The 19,771-nt window shown below is 35.5% G+C and overlaps 1 protein-coding gene and 1 pseudogene across 4 annotated transcripts; both read right to left on the bottom strand.

Annotated features, from left to right (window-relative positions):
• Positions 1-2,620: 2,620 nt before the first annotated feature.
• LOC110776512 (putative pentatricopeptide repeat-containing protein At1g12700, mitochondrial) lies at positions 2,621-7,530 on the bottom strand (annotated as a pseudogene).
• A 1,882-nt stretch (positions 7,531-9,412) lies between these two features.
• Positions 9,413-18,259, bottom strand: LOC110776513 (uncharacterized). Of its 4 annotated transcripts, XM_021981072.2 has the most exons (12): positions 18,122-18,258; positions 17,985-18,002; positions 15,345-15,508; positions 13,401-14,079; positions 13,229-13,313; positions 12,066-12,153; positions 11,130-11,314; positions 10,633-10,765; positions 10,328-10,464; positions 10,156-10,230; positions 9,878-10,080; positions 9,413-9,707 (listed from the first exon to the last, which is right to left on the bottom strand). In XM_021981072.2, the coding sequence occupies exons 3-12, from the start codon at positions 15,487-15,489 to the stop codon at positions 9,572-9,574; spliced, it is 1,866 nt and encodes a 621-aa protein (XP_021836764.1). In that variant the 5' UTR covers positions 15,490-15,508; positions 17,985-18,002; positions 18,122-18,258; the 3' UTR covers positions 9,413-9,571. The 4 variants fall into 4 exon arrangements, with proteins under 4 accessions (XP_021836764.1, XP_021836763.1, XP_021836762.2 ...); XM_021981071.2 differs by having other exon boundaries at positions 9,961-10,080; positions 17,985-18,259; XM_021981070.2 differs by lacking the exon at positions 18,122-18,258 and having other exon boundaries at positions 17,985-18,118.
• Positions 18,260-19,771: the final 1,512 nt, after the last annotated feature.

The raw sequence follows: 19,771 nt of genomic DNA on the forward strand, positions 1-19,771 counted from the left end.
CGAGGTTATTTTTACAACCAAGTCCAATTTTCCGGCGTATTGTTGCTCAAGCATTTACGGCCAACTGAGTTCTAACGAATCAGACGAAGTTGTTAAGGGTGATGATGATAGTTTGAGAATTAGTACTCCAGATCTAACTTTGATGAGTTATTTTGATTTGTGAGGTGGCATTGTGTAATTGGTGGTGTGCAAGATACCTTTGCACACCAAGTGTATCCCTAGCCTTTTCCTCATAAATAACATCTTAAACAATGAATTATAAACAACTAACTAACCCTAACCCTGACTAATTCATAACTAACTTTATTAACACCAAATTATAAAACCTAGATAACATAATTTACGAGTGGAGAAAACAAATTAAAAAAGGCAACATTTACCTTGTTCAGATCTTCTTCATCAGAAGATAGAGGTTCCCACCTCCATTCGAACTTCCCTTCTTGCTCATTTAGTAATCGTCCAGTTTCAGCATCTTTTTTCCTCGAACTCATCGCAAAAACATTTATTCAGAAGATAATTTAATTGTGTTTGTGGTTGAACTCAATTCGTTAGAAATTGTTCATCAATAAGTTTGAATTGAAGAAGAACAGGTCAATTGGAGAAGAGAAGAAGAAGACAGAGAAGAAGACGAATTGGGGGAAAAGGAGTCTGAATTTGTTTTGGGGTGAACTTGCCTTCTTTCCACGTAAGATGGTCCAAGTTGGCAGTGATGCCATTTGTCTTTCACTATTCAATTTCATTTTTCCCCCAAAATCATATAATTTTTTATTTTATCTTTTTTTTTTGGTTTGATATGTGTTGTGTTGCACATATCAGACATATGCAGATACTTCCTCATTCAAGGGTAGGTATAACTGAATGGCTGATCCATAATCCATTAGTATATGTAAGGTGCACGGTTATAAGTGTACGGTGCATCCGGATGTACCTACTAATTTTCGATGATCAACTTTTGTTACGGTACCAGCCACCAGGGAGTAGGGAGGGCAATAGGGAGGGGTGACTCCGTGAGGGTGTCAGGCCGTCAGGGTGGTAGTACCGGTAGTAGAGCCTGGAAATTCAAAATAATAGAAAAATAGAAAGTCCTTGATCATGTACAAATTAAGTCAAATATTTAAAGCTTGACTCTACACGCGAGCATCCAGTTTGAATGAAACAACCTAATATTGATCCAAACTAATATTAACCCGAAGTCTTAAAATGATCGTCAATAAAATCGAATCCCTAAATCAAATTCGAGCCTTGCCTGGAAGTAGGTTAGACCTAAATTAAACCGAACTAAATTGATTCGATCAACACTATCCAACTGCTAGGTTTAAGGCCCTGCTCCGCAAAATTAGCGGTAGCGGGTAGCGGTTGTAGCGGGTAACGGTTCGAATAGCGGGTAGTCCGTAGCCGTGAATGGTAACGGGTAACGGTTAGCTGTCAAAGTAGCGGCTAACTGATATGTATGATCGGTAAAGTAGCGGTTGATATTATAAAATAAAATAAAAGGTAAAATATTGTTTAAAACTTTATTATAAATTTCTCAAAAGCTATCCGGTACCATAAAAACTACTAATTTTAACGTTTGACAAAAGTTACCCATACGCTACCTCTACCACTAACCGCTACCTTGCCAAACACTTACAAATTTTACAAATAACAAAAACTACTGCCGAACATGCCCTAACTAACTCATCAAAGATATATTCTAAACTTTGACTTTTAAGGGCCCTGTTCCCTCCGTTTTAAATTAGTCAAACTAGTTTGACTTTTGATCAACTCATAATGCTACATATTACTCCATACTTGGTATGTTTAACATTCTGGTTTAAGACGCAGTGCTGAAGGGAATACAAGCATCAATTTCCGGCTCTGTTGCTCACTCCAACAAACAATTCAAGTTCATATATTGTTATGAACTCTTTTGAGAGTTTTAGATCGAAGGAGTACTGCAAAAAGGGATGCAAGGTTTTATTCAATTAATTGGTATTTTCAGTTTCCGGGGGTGATGATAAATAATCGGTGACAACAAGTTGAAGAGACGACGAAAATGATCTGTAAACTTATGTCTATGTTGCAGTCGTCCTGTACACTACATTCAACTTCAAGGTGTGATTGAAAAGCAAACTGCGTAGTGCATACATTCTAGATGACGAAGCATACAGTTTTAAATATGAGTCCAAAATGTGTCCAACAATTAAGTGTCCACCGCATATCATTACATGTCCACTTGTCCACATATTTCCAAAAAAGTTGGACACTTGATTTCGCGTGTCCAACACATATTTTGCATGTCCACGGAATATCTGTGTTCAATACGTGTCCGACACATAACACGCCACCTAATGACCTGACATGTGTGTTTGTGCTTCCTACTCCGATTTTAACTGATTTGTTCTCTAGTATATTGTCCCTTCTTTTCCCTTCCTTCTTCATTTGCAATAACTTCGTTACATACTCAAACAAGAATTTCTTTTCTGTATTCTACCCCACAAAATACTGCTTTGTAAGTCAATAAAATGGAGTATATTTCGATATTTTTTAATGAATAAGGTTTATTACTGGATCACTATTCCATAATATTAAAAGACAAATTATTTGATCAACGTGTAATGCGATCAATATAACAATAAGATTCGAATAAAACTCTCCACTTAAATACAAAAATATCATAATAGATTAATCTAATATACATATATAAAGGAGGCATATTTGCTGAAAGATTAGAGCGCCATCTAGGATTACTAATGGTTTCGGCCAATGAAAAATAAGATTTCTAATTTCTTTTTGAATTAAAAAAATCAAGTGCCACATTGTGAGGGGGTCGAAAAAGCGCGAGGCTAATGCGTGACCTCGTCCCTCGTGGGTGTGACGATTCTTTTTATGCAATCAAGTGTAATTGAATTTCCTGTGAATAAAGAGAAAATAGATTTACATCCTCTTGTTCTTGAGAATATAATTTCCTCAGTTTCCAATTGTCGACCCAATCCGAGGTATTTTTAATGCACTTAATATGTCCTGCAAAAGATACCTTAAAATAAGGACTATGGACTATGGTTGATAATTCATAGAAAAGGTTTTATTTAAGCTGATTCAAATACTCATACCTTACAAACACAATGAGTTGCTGTAGCAGTTAATGCCATCACAGGGACAGTTGGAAAATTCTGCTTAAGACATCCCAACCTCCGATAATCTGGACGGAAATCATTGGCTAAAACACAAATAAGAAATAATTAAGCAAGACATAAAATATTGCAGCAGTAATAAGACAAACAACAAAACATAATTTTACTGTCAACTAATTTAAAAACTATGAATTGCCAAAAAAAAAAAATTAAAAACTATGGAACCAAATCTCCTTTTTCTCTGTAAAACTAGTCTATCATTCACCCTTCAGTACCTATTCCGCACTGATGACTGACTTAATTTTCTAGTGAAAAAAAAAAATCAAATTATGTTGCTTAATTGTTTTCCTGTTCATGCTTGATTCAGGAAAAAGAGTTCAACACTAGAACACAAAATCAAGTAAGAAGGAAAAAGGTTACTGGCCAAAATTATTCATTAGTTGGCAGAGGAATCATTTTCCATTTTTCCCTGGTAAGGTGAATCAATATGCATATGATATTTCGCTATTGCTCCGTATCATGCACAGTGTTGGCTAAATGATCCCAAGTTTTCCTTAAACAGTTTAAGCATGCTCCAAAACAGTGCAACCAAAATTTCCTCTTTTTCCTAGGATACAAAATAAAGGTAACTTTCCCCTTCATGTAGTAGGTCAGGTGATTCACCACCCTCTGCAGATCTGAACTGCGTCAACATCAAATTAGAACTACTGGGGCATCATCGAGGGGAAAACAGTAATATAAATGTTATCATGTCGTAATAGACAATAATTCCAAGAGTGAGCAAGAACGTAAGTTTAACACATATATTCTTTGCAAAATTCATTTTCAAGTAAAATGCATACCTTACACAATGTGCTTCATCAACAACAAACCCTGTCAGCAGTCCCTGGGAATGACATAGACGTTCCCATCTGTTATTCAGCTAATACATGCTACAAGTGCAGAAATCTATCTGGAGAGAGCAAATTGAGTTCTTACTGCAGAACTAGCACAAACTCACCTTTTGATGCATATAATGTAGTGCATCTAAAAATGATGCATTTGCAGAAATTCTTTCCAGAGTTACATACAAGAGCTTGCATGAGGGTTTGTCACTCCTATCAAGAATAAAGGAAAAACATCAGTTCTTTAAGGTAGCAGCATTCAGCCAATGCCCATATTAGACAAATCCATCTTAATCGTGCCTCAAAATGACCAACAGCTCCGTAGAGCATTCAGGCATTAGCAAGATGTACTGGACTTCAACAATACCTTACACGACAAAGGACAAATGTTGGTAAAAACCAACTACTTCGTATATAAGTACATTTACTAGTCAGTCCATCATACTGCTTCCTTTGCCAATTTGTCAGCCTCCGTATGTGCTTCCCTCCATTGAAGCTGAAATGTAATAACATACAGTATTTCCCGGGATGGCTTGAACAAGCCCTGATGACGTTCTGTTGAAGTTGCATTAGGTTTTTTGTGTTCAGGATTGTAGTAATCAGGCAGTCTTGCAGGGCTCAACATAGAAAAAGGTTTTGCTTCAACGACAAAATCACTTGATTTGGATTTGCTTCCAGTGGAAGATCTATTACTCCGTATAACCAAATCGCCAATTAAGATAGTGTGGGAATATCAAGTAGCTAAAATCTCAAAAAATATGCAAAGCTTCCACCACATTTGACAGTGTAATAATAATATGGAAAAAATAAAATAAAGGAAAGAGTTTCATGTTAATATGTTATAAAATACAGATTATATAACCACAAAACCAGAGTTTCAACATAAACCAAAAGTTCATTTAACAGGAGCTGAGGCTACAAACTATGGGCCCGTTCATTATCGTTTTTTGTTTCTTGTTTGTGTTCTTTATAAAACTAAAAACCAAAATATGAAAACCACAAATAGTAGTTTCCAATTTTATGATGCCAGTTTTCAAAATTAACATGATTACTAAATAGGATTAATTTTTAATTCATGATTCAATATAAATCATATGACTTATAAACCAAAAAACCAAAAACTGGAAACTGGCAGTGATACCGAACGAGTCCTAAATAATCATTTCTCGAACAACTTTCGAAGTAAAGCCTTGTTTGAATCACAAGTCAAAACAGGATGATAATCTTGTCATGCTAGTGATGTTACAGAATAGATAAACAGAAACCTGAGAAGTGAAGAACATAAACACAAATTTCTTACCGAGTAGAGGCCAAACACTCATAACTTAAGAAAATTTTGAAGTAAAGCCTTGTCTGAATCGATAACATCAGAGTCCGTGAGTAAGCTAACAAACAGAGCAACGTTGTGATTGTGAGCTGCAAACCCTCTGCTTCTCATTGTGCTGACAAGTTCCAAAGCCTTGCTTACATCCTTACTTTCCGAAAACCCTTTAATTATTGTATTGTAGGTGCATTCATCTGGAGGACATCCGTTGTCTTCCATTGTAAGTAACAGTTCAGCAGCATCATTCAGAGAACCACTTTTACAAAGTCGTTTGACAACAATATTGTAAGTATATACATCTGGCTGTAAGCCCTTATCTGTGAGAGATGAAAAGACATCCAAAGCTTCTTCAAGTTGCCCTGCTTCACACAACCCATCAATTAGGATATTGTAAGTTATAATACCGGGAACCACTCCCTTTTTCTCCATTTCTCTCATCAATGCCATTGCCTCGTCAATGCTTTTGTTTTTACACAGGCAATGAAGCAATGAATTCCAGGTGACTAAATCAGGTTTTAGCCTGTGACCTTCCATTCCCTTAAAAAGCTTGTATGCAAAATTGAGTCTATTGTCCTTGCACAAGGCATCAATAAGAATGTTGTATGTGAAAATATCAGGAGATAATCCTTTAAGGTGCATCTCTTGGAACAAACAAAGAGCTTTGTCAAGCTTTCGTGACTTGCAGTATCCGTTGATTAAGGTGGTGAAAGTAACAATATTAGAGTTGCATCCATCTTTTACCATCAAATTCATGAGCTTTTCTGCCTTGTCCATCTGGCCACATAAACAATACCCATTCAACATAGCACTGTATGTGATAATATCAGGAACCAAACCTCTCTTGCTTATGGATTTTAATATAGATTGTGCTTCATCAACCATTCCCTCTCTACAATACCCACTGATCAAGGTATTGAAAGTCACAAGATCAGGTTTGCAGCCCTGTTTTACCATCAAATCCAAGAGCTTTTTTGCCTCATCAATCTCACCACATACACAATATCCATCTAACAGAGCGTTGTAAGTGATGATATTGGGAACCAAACCTCTCTTAGTCATGGATTCATAAATAGCCCGTGCTTCATCAACCTTGCCATCTTTACAATACATGTGAATGAAGGTGGTATAGGTGTCGACGCCAGGCACTATATCATTTTCTAACATCTCGATCAACATTTTTTTAGCGTCTTTCCAGAATCCCAAAGTGCACATACCATGAATTAAGGTATTATAGGTGATAACATTAGGGGAAATGCTCTTGGCTTTCATCTCCTTCAAAAGGTTGAGGGCTTTGGGTAAGAACTTGTCTTTACAAAGACTATTAATGATGGTATTATAAATGACAACACCAGGGGTGCAATGACCACGAGATTCCATCTTTCGAAGCAGATCGAGAGCACCAGCAGTATTGGCAGTTCTGCAGAGGCCTTTGAACAAAGTACCATAGGTGACTAATGTGGGTTGAAAGCCAAGCTTGACAATCTTATCCAACAACTTAACAGATTGATCCAATTTATTAAAGTGAACAAGACCATTGATTAGGGTATTGAAACTCAAAATGTCAAGTTGATAGCCAAGCTTAATGCGATTAGCGAGAAGGGAAAACCCGAAATCAATATAACCCAAACGACAGTAGCAATTGGATATAACGTTAAGGGAATGTCCATCTGGACGGAGACCTAACAATTGAATATCTTAAGGGGATAATCAATATTAGCAAACCCTAATTTGAAAATGGAGGGCGGGGTTTAATCTTACACATTGCAGCGAAAAGCTGATTGAAATCAATAATTGAAGGAAGAGGACGCAATGATTTCATATGATGGAAGACGGAAAGGGGATAATCAATATTAGCAAACCCTAATTTGCATTGCTGTCTCGTAGATTGGAGGAACAATTGGGGGTCATCACAATGATCAACAGCATGAGAAGCGTAGTTACGGAAAGGAAACTGGAAAAGGGGTAAATTTAACATTCGAAAACTGAAATTGAAATTGGGAAGACGAAAATGAAAATGAAACGGAGGAGAAAATGGATGAAGAAACTTACACCGAAAAGAGACGCCATTAAAATGGAAATGAGAACGAAGATGAAGAACACCAGATTTGATGCTCATCGTGAATTGTCGCCGGATTTTTTCTTTTCTGGGTGTACTTCGTATAAGAGCAACTCCAACACTTTCCAAAACTTTACTCCGTAGTAAACTACGGGAGCAATTTTGTAATTTTTTTTTTTTCTAATTATTTGGAATTTTATTAGGTAAACATAAGTATAGAACTGAAAAAATGAGTTTTTTTTTAAAAAAAAATGAGTTTTTTTTTTAAAAAAATGAGGTTTTTTTTTAAAAAAAATGAGGTTTTTTAAAAAAAAAAAAAAAATCAAACTACTTGCTCATTATTGGATCATATTTTAGATAGAAAATGTTGTTGCTTGAAAGATTGATGTGTAGTCCTAACAGGAAATATTAAAATACAAAGTATAGAATCAATCTACCGAATTGAATGGGTTAAAACATTATCCTCTTTTATCGTGTTGGTCAGATTAAAATATTATATTTATATTAAAAAATATATCGGTTGGAATGTTATAATAATTTTTAAAAAGGGTTGAATACTGAGTAGTATAAAAAAGCTTAGACCATAACATATTACATATCTTCTTATATTTGTATTTTTTTTGCCAAATGTTTTTAGTTTTGTAGTAGCATGAAATGTGTTTATGGAAAATACAGATTATAAATTTAACAAGACCTCACTTAATGATTTTGTATATATGTTATTATCAATAAAAGAAATTGTATTGTATGTTAACGTACAAATACAGTCAAAGTTTAATCATATCAAAGGACATTTATATGATCGGATCATACCAGAAAAATTGAAATAAAATGTACTTGAATGCGAAAGCACAAGTAATAAAAATGATCTCTTATTGCCTTCCATTAGCATATATAAAATGTACAATATTATTTTCAAATGTTCAATAATATCCATGTACAATAATTAAGCACGTTTTCTTCAACCAACGATAACTTTTCTTAAAAGAGCTTTTCATCTTACCTTCAACGTTATATATCTTATATTTTGCCATTCTTCTTTTCCTCTTTTGTTCGGGATTATTATACCATGCCTTAACTGAAAATATTGAAGAGGTTGATGTCGTGGTTAAGGATGATTTATGTTTTGATGATCTACGAACGATGTCTCTTCGTGGAGGAGGCCCTCGAGATCTAGCTACGTACATTTGATCCACAGGTGTATGTTGATCAATGCCATTAAACTCAACCCTCCGGTCGCCTTCATATCCGTAAGAATGGCTATAAGGCGACCGGAAGTCGTCCATTATTGCCACTTTTCTCTTCTCTTATTCCCCGTTTTCTCTTCCTTCCGCTCTCCTTCCGTTCTATTTTTCTTCCAAATTTTTTTTGATTGATGTGCGAGGGGGAGAGAATAGAGGGCAGAAGAAAATTGGTTGAGCTAGGATCAAATGAAGTAGATTAATTGAGTTATGTTTTATTCTTTTGTTGTGGATATAGACATGATGTGGATTTACTTATATTTAGGAGTCACCTTAATATTAGGGACAGATTGCTTGCTTCAACAACTTTTACCCATGCCTTCTCAATTCTCATTTATACTCCGTAAGTAATTTATAAGTAATTACATTTATATATCTCTTGTAAATTATAAGTAATTTATTGATCCAAAAATTTTGTTAACTATTTTGAGACTAAAAGTTACAAATAAAATAAAATAAATTATTACATGACCCAAATAAAAAGGAACACGTTGACATATGACTAAGTGGCGATGATGTCATTTTCTATTACTCCATATACGACCTAATTGTACCCATTACTTCACGAGGCTCTCCCAATTCCAAGATTCACATCCTGGTTAAACGCCTCACCTCCTACCCCCGCCCCTGCCCCCCAACCCACCCAACTTTACGGGAACTGATTTTGACACACCAATTGCGAGAGCACGATTATTTGTGCTATACTCACAATGTGGTATCCATAATCAATTATTTGGTGTCAAAACCCAAAATCAGTTTTCCAACTTTACCTCCAACAAACATAAAATGACAAGTTTCTTAAATCAAAGCCCAATTGAACTTAAGAGAAATATATACAATATGTTGCCGTTGTAAGAGTGTAGCATATATACAGAGTGCAAGACAGCACCTTCTTGAAGTCAGCATCTGACCAAATTCTAGAAACTAGACATATATACAATTAATTCATCACCTCACAGAAATGGAGAAATGTAAAACTGTGGTGTTACTACTCTAGGAGGATTCAGGTTGCCCAGCCTCGACTTCAGATTTCCTCTCAAACCCAACGTCTTTCTTCCTCGACATCTTCGTGTCACCAATTTGTGAAGCCTGTAACCAAGAGATAGACTACTACAATAAAATAGCACAACAATAACTCACAAATTTGCAAGTTCATGAATACGATAGATAAGAGAACGGGAAAGAGAGATTAAATAGGTGATTGATGAGGATCAGATAGTTTCAGGATATGGGGAAGTTGCAGAAAATATTATGTTCACCTTACAGCCTGACTTTGATCCACAATTGGCATTCCAGTCAGAGCTTTTAAAAGAGATTCATTTGATTTAGTCGATGCACTTACAATGTGGGATTTCCACTCCATTTTGACATTTTTTTCTTGGACGTCAACGGCTTGAGATTGGTTGCCGATGTGGTGGAATAGATGAACCAGAACAACTGCGTCAAGAGCAGCATACTCCAACTGCAGAATACCCCATAAATTATGCTTCTATTCTATATGACATAAGAAAATTAATCAAACAGTAAAAGTACTAACTTGTTGCTGACTCAAAGGCCTTAGTTCCCAGTTGCTGTTCCTTCTTGTTTTGTTTAAACCAGCTCCCAGTATTTTCTACATCCGAATATTAAGTTGAAAGTTTCTATTAGTGTAAGCCTCGTCAAAAACCTTATATATATGTTTAAGTGACAAAAGAAACGGCATGAATTACCTTCACAAGGCCAGACAATCCACCACAAGGCTCATTGAACACTTTCTGGATGTCAAGAAGCATCTCATAACGCTTGAAGCAATCCAACTTTTGGTAAGAATGACCCAACTGATGCATATCACATTGAAAATTATAGCCTAGATATAATACAAAAAGGAAGCAATGTCATTACAACGCCATTATCTGGTAAACACAATATAAAATAGATAGATAAGGTGTGTCATTCGTTCTAGTGCAGGATAAACACTTTAACAGGAATAAAATGAAGAAGAAAACAAAGAAACCAATTATGATGATACACATACCAAGCTTCAGAATTCTTGGGGATTGCAGAATACGGATGAAGCAGTTGTTAAGAATTTCAGGAACGTCGTCATATAGCTTGATTAAATCAAAAATGAAAGCAACCTTTTCTGAAGCAATTTGTATGATGGAAACCTGTCAACCAAGATGTGGGGAAAAGGCAACATCAGGAGAGGAGCCCGCTATCAAAACACAATGATCGGAGTCCAGTAGAACAGAAATACTAAGCAAGCTTCATAAACTAAAATCCAAAGATAATATAAGATGAATTAGTTTCAGCATTACAAATGAATAACTACTTCAGCAAAATGTAAACAGATTCATCATCAGATAACCAAACGCGAGCACCTGTTTTTTTTTTTTTTTAACACGTGAACATTTTTGGGCCTTAACCTTTCACAAAACCTTTTTCTAAATAATTGACAGTATACACCTCGGAGAAATGAAGTGGTATGAACATAATGACACCACTAAAAGAAGTTTGATTATGACAAGGTACCTTGTTGCCTTTGCTACCTTTGACATAATTAGGCTTCCACTCACAATCTACACCGACGACTTTACACCCTTCAATATAAGAAGTCGCTTTCTGCAGACTATCAGCTTCATCAACCCAAACAATGTCATCTATGAACAATTCGTGAAGATGTAGATAACGACTCTCAAGAGGATGGACCTCGGGTTCTGCAAGAACATAACAAGTTATCAGAGTTTGTATGAAATTCATGTCTTTACAACCCTACAGATGCAACCATATTATTTTTTGAGTGCTTTGTTTGATGACTTAGATCTGCAGCCAGTATAATCTCCTTCTCTTGCACAACAGAGCATCAAACATATATACAGCTTCAAGGGCAAAGAAATTTGGTTCAACAATATATTAAATTTGGAACCTTCATGCTCCAGGGGTTTAGGTCTTTAGGAATAATAATTGATAACCAACCGCGGGTTATGTGGGGAAGAAGCCCAAGCTCACCAAGTCACCAGATACAATGAAGTCAAAGGTCTAAAATCTAAAAAGCCCATAGGTCAAGTTCGTTACCTGTATTTTGAACCTAGACTGAGATATGCTGAGAAATGTGATATTGTTTTTTACTTATCTAGATGAATGTGTTCTGCTATTGTATTTGTGGATAACTCTGCCCCCCTGATAATAAATTATCTACCCGTAGTCTGAACAGAAGTTCTTTTGATTCTAAAAATATGAATTCCTTCTTGATTCTCATTCTTCAGGAAATTGGATTTTAGATCATCTAACAGCAAAAAGCTTAACGTAGATTTCGACTTTCGAACTTTAACATCTGTAGTTCAACAAGCAAAAGAAAACTATACCATCAACTACAAGGCAGCAGATACTAGATTGATAATCAACTATAATAGTCCTGTTCTCGTGCCAAACAAAGTTCAATAGACAAAAGAATAACCAATGGTTTACCTTTAGCTTTCACGAATCCTTCCAGCGAGTATCGTTCACATAATTCATCAACCTTCTCAGAGTATCCAGCTTCCATCGCCAAATAGACCTTTTTTATGTAAGAAAGGTGTTAGGTACTGATTACTAGAAAAGTACACATTTAAGCAGTAAGAGAAACACAGCTTCCCAATGTATCTTTTCAGTAGTCATACAGATGTATTACGTAAAAAAATCAGCTTAGCACATTAAAAGTTTTATAACATTATTAATACATCTAGATGAGGTTGTTTTTATATGCTTTTCCATTTGCAGGTTTATTGAATTTTGCATGGATCATATTATCTTAAGATTACATTAATCTAAAATAAAGCAGACATTAACCCATAAGGAACTCCGTCTATAAAATATTTAAACAAATAAATATTAAATGGGAAAACACTGAAGTCTTCAGCCAATTTTGCACCTAGTGTGAAGGAAGCAGCTTACATCACCCAAAACCTCCAGAATATTTATAGAAAGATGATAAACCCTGATAATGACCAAAAACAATCATGGATGAAGGGATAAAACGAGAAATTATCATTTTTGATATAATTGATTGGATATTTGAAAATAAGAAAACTGAAGTTTAATGAGCATTGTCGAACTAAACTAAGCGCTTCAGAATTCAGAAACAGGCCTATAAAAGAGCTTCTGAAAATTTCAAATTGAGAGTTCTGAAAAGAAGTTGTTCTTTGAATATACATCTACTGGAATATGGGAAGGCTGTTCTTAGGTTTAGGCTCGAACTATTTTCCAATAAGCCACGTCAGCGTTACCAGATTCGCGGGTACCCCCTGCGAATCTCGAACCGGTTCGCCCGTACCGAATCGGGTTCTCCAGCGGCCCAATTCGTTGTGGTTCGCGAACCAAATCGTTGGTATTGTCATGCCGAATCCGAAACCCTAGTTATATATGTTGGGGCTTTTATTTGGGAAGGAAATAACATGTTATCTGAGTATGAATGTGTGAGTATTAAAATAAAATCTTGAACAATTTTGTTTTTAAAAATCCTGAAAAAAATAGTTTCAAATCCCTCTTGCGAACCTAAAACCAGCCAACCCGTGAATCGTGAACCCGAACCCGAACTCGTACCCCGTACCGAAGCGAACCACGAATCAGGTAACCCTGAGCCACGTACTCACCAGATATTCAAGAAGCTGCCTATCATTCTTTGCCCTCTCTTCTGCAACATCCCAGCATCCTTTTTCAGCTAAAGTCTTCAATGAGCTACAATTCAAACAACCATTTTCATTCATGATTCAAATAGCAAAGAGGAGTTGGCTTCTGTGAAAACATTTCTGCGGGAAAAATCACCTTTCTTTACATTTATGGTATACATCTGGAAAGTCCTCTTGAAAATTGTTCCTTTTTATAATCCCATATGCAGCTTTTAGCATATTCAACTTAACGTATTCCTGGACAAGAACACACAACATTGACTTACCCATATATGATGCCCATTTCTCTGCTGCTCTGAAGTCTTTGTTCTCTATCATCTTAAACAGAAGAGATTCTCCAGAATGGCGAATATTGAATTGTTCTAACAATGAGACAGCAGTCATATATGACTGAGATTCTATGTGTTGATGAATATATTTCTCCATGAAAGTTTCAGCCTTGTCACAAGTCAAGTTCTTTGCATCTGAACTGCGTAAAGCTTTATCAACATTAACCAACTTCAGATCAACAGCTTCAATTAGCTTTAGAAGTATCCTCTCATCGTGGATGACAAAGCCTTGGACAACATCGAAAAATAACTGTGCAGCTAGATCCTGTGCTTCTAGCAAGTCAGGAGAATTGGTATTGGCTTTCAGGAATTTACGAAGAGCAGATACAATCAAGTGACTAAAGCCATCAGCATGTGATTCAAATACTGGAAGCACGTAGAGACATCGGACAATAAAAACAGCTGGTCCAGGCTGAGGGGCATTTTCGAGCGCTAAATTGACTTGTTGTTGCAGAGCACGGAATTTTGTAGTTGCTTTAGACTTCCCTGTAAAACCAAAATATACAAATTTGTAAGTCTCCTATCCCTCTCTTTACCTGGTTCGGAAAAGGAGATTATATACAAAATTGTAGAACATTACTGTTCCACTTGCAATGCCTATTTTCTGAACCTCATTAACATCAGTTCTTATCAGCCAAGCAGAATTCCATTATTAATAAAGACAACTATTGACTGATAGAATCTATAAACAAGCAAGAGAATTGCATTGACTAATGACTATGAACTATACAGTCGTAGATCTAGTAAGCCCCTAAACCAGAACTAAATTAATGAACCAGTATCAATTCAAACGTTCTTGCACGCATTAGGTGTGCACTAAATTTATTGTACATCAAGGTAATTATATTTTTTGATAGATAAACATTTTAAAGGTTTACATAGTTACTTTTATACATTATTAGTGATTTTGAAGAGATAATTTTTATTGAAGTGAAAATTTTATCACTAAAAATTAGATAATTCTTATATTATACTAGAGTGACTTTTAAACATTTTGCTTAACTTTTACTATGATGTAACACCACCTTCAAAATAAGAATTTGTGGGATCAATTACAATTTACACCACCAATTGCTTGTTGGTTCAGTGGTGATTGGGGCTGAACTTGGTAGGGAGAACCCGTGTTCGATCCCCCGCAACAACAATTGGGAGGGGACTGGAACCTAACCACCCAGAACTCGCCCCGAATCCGGATTAACCATAAGGGTGAACCGGGTGCTAACACAAAAAAAAAAAAAAACAATTTACACCCATATGCCCATAACAAAAGGAGCAAGAAACAAATGAATTTGACACCTAATTGTAGTTCTTCAGGTTAAAGCATTCACTTGGTAGCCGGTAATAAACGTCGGGAATGAGAATGAATCTAATTATAATTTGGCAAGGAAAATAACATCATAACATCCATGGTAATGCAATCTCATCTCAAACTTGTGTCTTTTCTACATAAATTTTTGTTCCCACACACCACCACCCAAGTGCAAGATTTACGAAGAAAGTGAGATTCTTGAGGAGTTGAGGTGAATTAGCATTACCATAGGCATTGCATGTGACGTTTATCACAAATTTACAATACAATTTCATTTCAATTACCATCATTTATTACCCTCGACCAAAGGGGCCATCAAAGTAAGACAGGAAAAGGCAAGATAATTGTTGATCCACAAGTTTCGAATATTCAACTTTTAAGAGAATAAGAAATAATCGTGATTAACAACCACCTAATAATACTGTGCAGAAGATAAGCATACCATAGATATAAGACTCTTTTAATAAAAAGAGGAATACAACGGGTGAAACGCATGACAGATCCGAAAACGCATGCAGGCTGATAGCCAATGATTGCTTTGCTTGCTTTACATCATCATGCTCCATAACTCTTTCCTCGAAACCCATAATACAATTGCTGATGATCCTAGACACCACAAAGAGTATCCAATTAGAATGAGCATGAATGAAATTAACAGTATAAAGTTTCCCCTAGAGATGTTAGTTGTCAGCGATTCCACAAACAATTGTAGCACAAACTACGAGATCAAGCATAGTATTATGGTGAAAGTGGCCAGACATTATATGGCACACCAGAAGACAAGACCAAGGTTTAAATAAAGAAAATTTTGGAGTCATTAAATATCAAGATAAGAAGATCAGAGTCCCCACCAGAATTTCCAGTCTGTGGTATATTACAGAACGTTCGCTTCAAAAGTACAAAATGGAAAGAAATTTTCCAGCTTAAGAAAAGTAAAATGCCTCTACAATGTTCTCTCCATAACTGAACAAGTGCTTTCTTGTGTATCTTATAAATAACTTAAAAGCTTTTTTCATATTTAAAAAATGATAGAGAAGTTGCACCTACTTTTCGGCTATCCACATGGGATTCTGCACCTAACAATCTGACCTGCTCAGTATCCATTTCCACAGGACAAAACAATATATTTGACTTTGATCCTACAAAGGTACTGCCAACTTGCCAAGTATGCCAACAGTACACATAGAAGCCTAAAAGGTTTTGGTAAGGTATACCACATTCTACTTTACCCAGGTTTGCATGGTGCACAATAAAACATTCTGAGATATTAGAGAAAAGCCAAAGAAAAAGCAGGAGCTGGAAACACTGTGAAAGTTCCATGACACAAAGGCAAAACAAAATAAATGATTAAGACCAAGATAAGGACTCTGAAGAGATGGGGCAAACTTGGAGTTTGTGTGAGAGTGAGTTGGCAAGCTATCCTCTTGAAAAGTAATGATAAATAATATATGGAACAAAAAAGAAAGAGTACTGCCAAAGAACAACCCCAAATCACATCACTACCCCATCTGATGCTTGCATCAGAACGTTTGAACGGCTGAGTAGCAGACAAAGAAAAAAAAAACATAATGTATACCCACTTCTTTGTTTTAGTCCCAAACCATACAGCCAAGAACTATTGCCCTTGCAATTTCCATCAGTAATTCAGTAAGCTGTCTGCACTGTCAAGGATATTGTCTTAAAAAACGCATCAGCATACGAGTGTTAACTATATCATGATGTTACTAATGGAGCAAATACATTGGCAATTAATAATCAGAAATCCAGACTTTGGCAATGTAAAGTCGGAAATCTATTAGGCATAAACGACTCTATACAAGAGATTAAAGGTCAATATGAATTCTATTTTCCATACTTAACTAGCTAATATAACTGGATCATCATCCCCGAATTGAGGACCCGTTTTATCCCTGACCCATCTGCTGATTGGGTTTGAACATCAGAACGGCTGAATAAACAAACATATTGTACACCCACTCCTTTGTTTTACTCCCAAAACATATAGCCAACGCATATTGCCCTTGGATTTCCATCAGTAACTCGGTAAACTTTCTGAACTGTCAAAGATGTGCCATGTTTGGAATATTTTGGCACAAGAAAGATATTTAAGCAGATCTGTGAAGGCAATATTAGCATTTCAAAGCTGGAATTTGTTCCAGGAAATTATTTTCTATCTAGGTTTTCTTCATTACGCAGAGATTTAAACATTTCCTGGAGATGGAATCTAATTTGCATTGAGCAAAGGCCAAAGCTACAAGTATAATGACCTCTATCAACCTAAACCACTATGAACTAACATATACTCAATACCGAGCCTCGAAATTCTGCCAAGGGTTCAGATAAGAGTTCTCCATTAAAGTTTGCAAAGAAAAGGCACGTAACACACAGAATATCCTGATAAAAGCATAGAAACTATCAGCATATTGCCTAATAAAATGCACAATGAGCAATTCTACATTCATAGAGTTGTTGTCCACCCAAGGTGACGAATACCCATGTGCCCAATTCGCTCTTCGTTGAAGAAACTAGCATCAAGCCATCAACTGTCGGTGCAAATTTTTAAAAAGATGCCCAAAAGTATCATTAAGCTAGCCTGAAGTAAAAGATGCACTCTTGATAATGAACAAATAGGCTGCTGCAATAAGTCAACAGCTCCAAAATCACGTCAAAAAATCAAAAATGAAAAATAAAAATGAAAAGGGCAATTGCATGAAAATCAGACCAACTTGGAAGCTCCCTATAGAAGTTAAAGCAATCATCTTTTTCATTTTTAGCTCCATCCTTTTTTTTCAGAAATTAAATATCTTCAAGCTGCTATTTTCTGAGACCCACAAATTAATATTAATATTATTAAGAATAAAAAAGCATTATTTTTTTCATAGAACAAGCGAAACATGAGAGCAGAGAGGGACAATTTGCAAATTATACCAATGTGGTAAGGAAGAAATAGAATCAGACAGTAATACCAAAACCAAATAAAACACCATAATTGCAGAAAAAACAACAAACACAAAGTGGGTATGAAAGCAATCATCAAAAAATAAACAGTATGAAATCAGCAATGGAATGTGAATTATCAAACCTGAAGAATTTGCTGAATCTGCGAAATTCAAACAAGGGGGGAAAATTCAATTGCTTAGAAATGTAGAAATAGGGAAAACAAGTACAAAAACATGGGATTTTTTGATTCAGTTTAGAAGGGTCCTTTTGCCAACTAACCTTATTTTTTTGTACCTCCTTTTTTATGGGATTTGATTTGATGGGGACTTTAGCTTGTGGTTTTTGGATAAGAAAAAACCCTAAAATCATTAAAGAATACCCAGGAGTACAAGATTGCTAATTGTCCAGAATGCGGCGGTGTTGAAGACCCACTTGAAACGGTGGAATCTTTGCAAGGAAATTTTAATTACGGGTATATTTCCTCCGTTCCGCAAATATCACACTATTTGTTTTTTACGCTATTCATACTATTACTTTGGCAATTTTTTGTGATTCGTATATAAGGAAATTTTAGTCATGTAGGATCATATTAGATTCGTATCGATATATATTTTCTAAATATTAATTTTTATAATTTTTACTTGAACACGATTTGAGATATTAAGAGTCAAAGTAATGGTTAAAGGAGTAAAAGTCAACCATGGTGCGTTATTTCTAGAACGGAGGAATTTTATACTCGTAGAGAGTAAAGAGGAGGAGGAATCCTCCGGCGTGTTCCACAGTAGTTTTTAAGGCAGCGGATAATATTATGCCTCAATTAAAATACGAGTTGTAAATTTTTTAGTGTTTGGCAAAGTTGTGGTAGCCACCTTAGCTTTAGGTTGAATTTTCTCAAACGTTAAAAATACTAATTTTGAATTGCACAAGTTTCGTTTTATTTTTTGTTTTGATTAACTATTTTGTAGTTATGTTATTAGGTTGCGTTTTGGTCTCCAAATTAATCTCCTCTCCCTCTTACTGTAAGAAATATACCAAGAAAGCAAAACTCTTAATCTATCTCCTTCTCCTAATAAGGCCCTGTTTAGTTCACCTTATTTCTCCTGATATGATCTGATCTGATCTGATCTGGTCTGATCTGAACTTATTTTTTCTAATCTGATCTGATCTGATCTGGTCTGATATGATCTGATCTGATCTGGTCTGGTCTGGTCTGATCTGATCTGATTCTTCATAATTAAGTTTAAACAAAAATCTACATTTATTAATATTAAACAACTTACGTGTAAAATAAATGTTACACAAATTTATAATATTGATATTATTTATTTGACTTTGCTCATGATTTAACTATTCCTTATATTAGATAGACCTAGACATGATCTAGATAGATCGGTTATGATCTATACACATAAGTTATGATCTGGATATGATCTGTACAAATCGATTATGATCTGGACATGATCTGTACAGACCAGTTCTGATCTAGTCATGATCACTATTAATCAATTCTGATATGGACATGATATTTGCCGATCAATTCCGATCTGAACATAATCTGTACAGAGTCGATATCTAGACCAGTTATAAGCTGCATCGATTCTGATCTGGACACGATCTGTACAAATCGGTTTTGATCTGAACATATTGGCTATGTAAGATTTGGTTCTGATGTAGACAAGATCTTTGCAGATTTGAACATGATCTGGACATGATCTGTACAGATCAGTTATGATATGGATATTATCTGATTCTATCAGTTCTGGTCTAGATATATACTCCGTAATAGTTTTGATCCATAAAAATCAGTTTTGATACGGACATGACCTGATCATATCGTTTCTGATCTGGACTTAATGGTTTTAATTTGGACATGATGAATTTGAATGTTTTGTTAATGTTTTTTTATGCCTTAAGTAATAGATTTTAATT

The sequence above is a fragment of the Spinacia oleracea genome, chromosome 4 (genome assembly GCF_020520425.1).
Source record: "Spinacia oleracea cultivar Varoflay chromosome 4, BTI_SOV_V1, whole genome shotgun sequence".
Lineage (NCBI taxonomy): Eukaryota > Viridiplantae > Streptophyta > Magnoliopsida > Caryophyllales > Amaranthaceae > Spinacia > Spinacia oleracea.

Bases quoted from the DNA above. Each gene is read 5' to 3' on its own strand.
- LOC110776513 (XM_021981071.2), bottom strand. From the start codon at position 18,211: ATGATTTTAGGGTTTTTTCTTATCCAAAAACCACAAGCTAAAGTCCCC. The intron at 14,080-15,344 runs GTATGCTTATCT...TTGGTTTTACAG, and splicing joins AAAAGAGTCTTATATCTATG to GGAAGTCTAAAGCAACTACA. The intron at 9,708-9,960 runs GTAAGTGCATCG...TCTTGGTTACAG, and splicing joins TGGAGTGGAAATCCCACATT to GCTTCACAAATTGGTGACAC.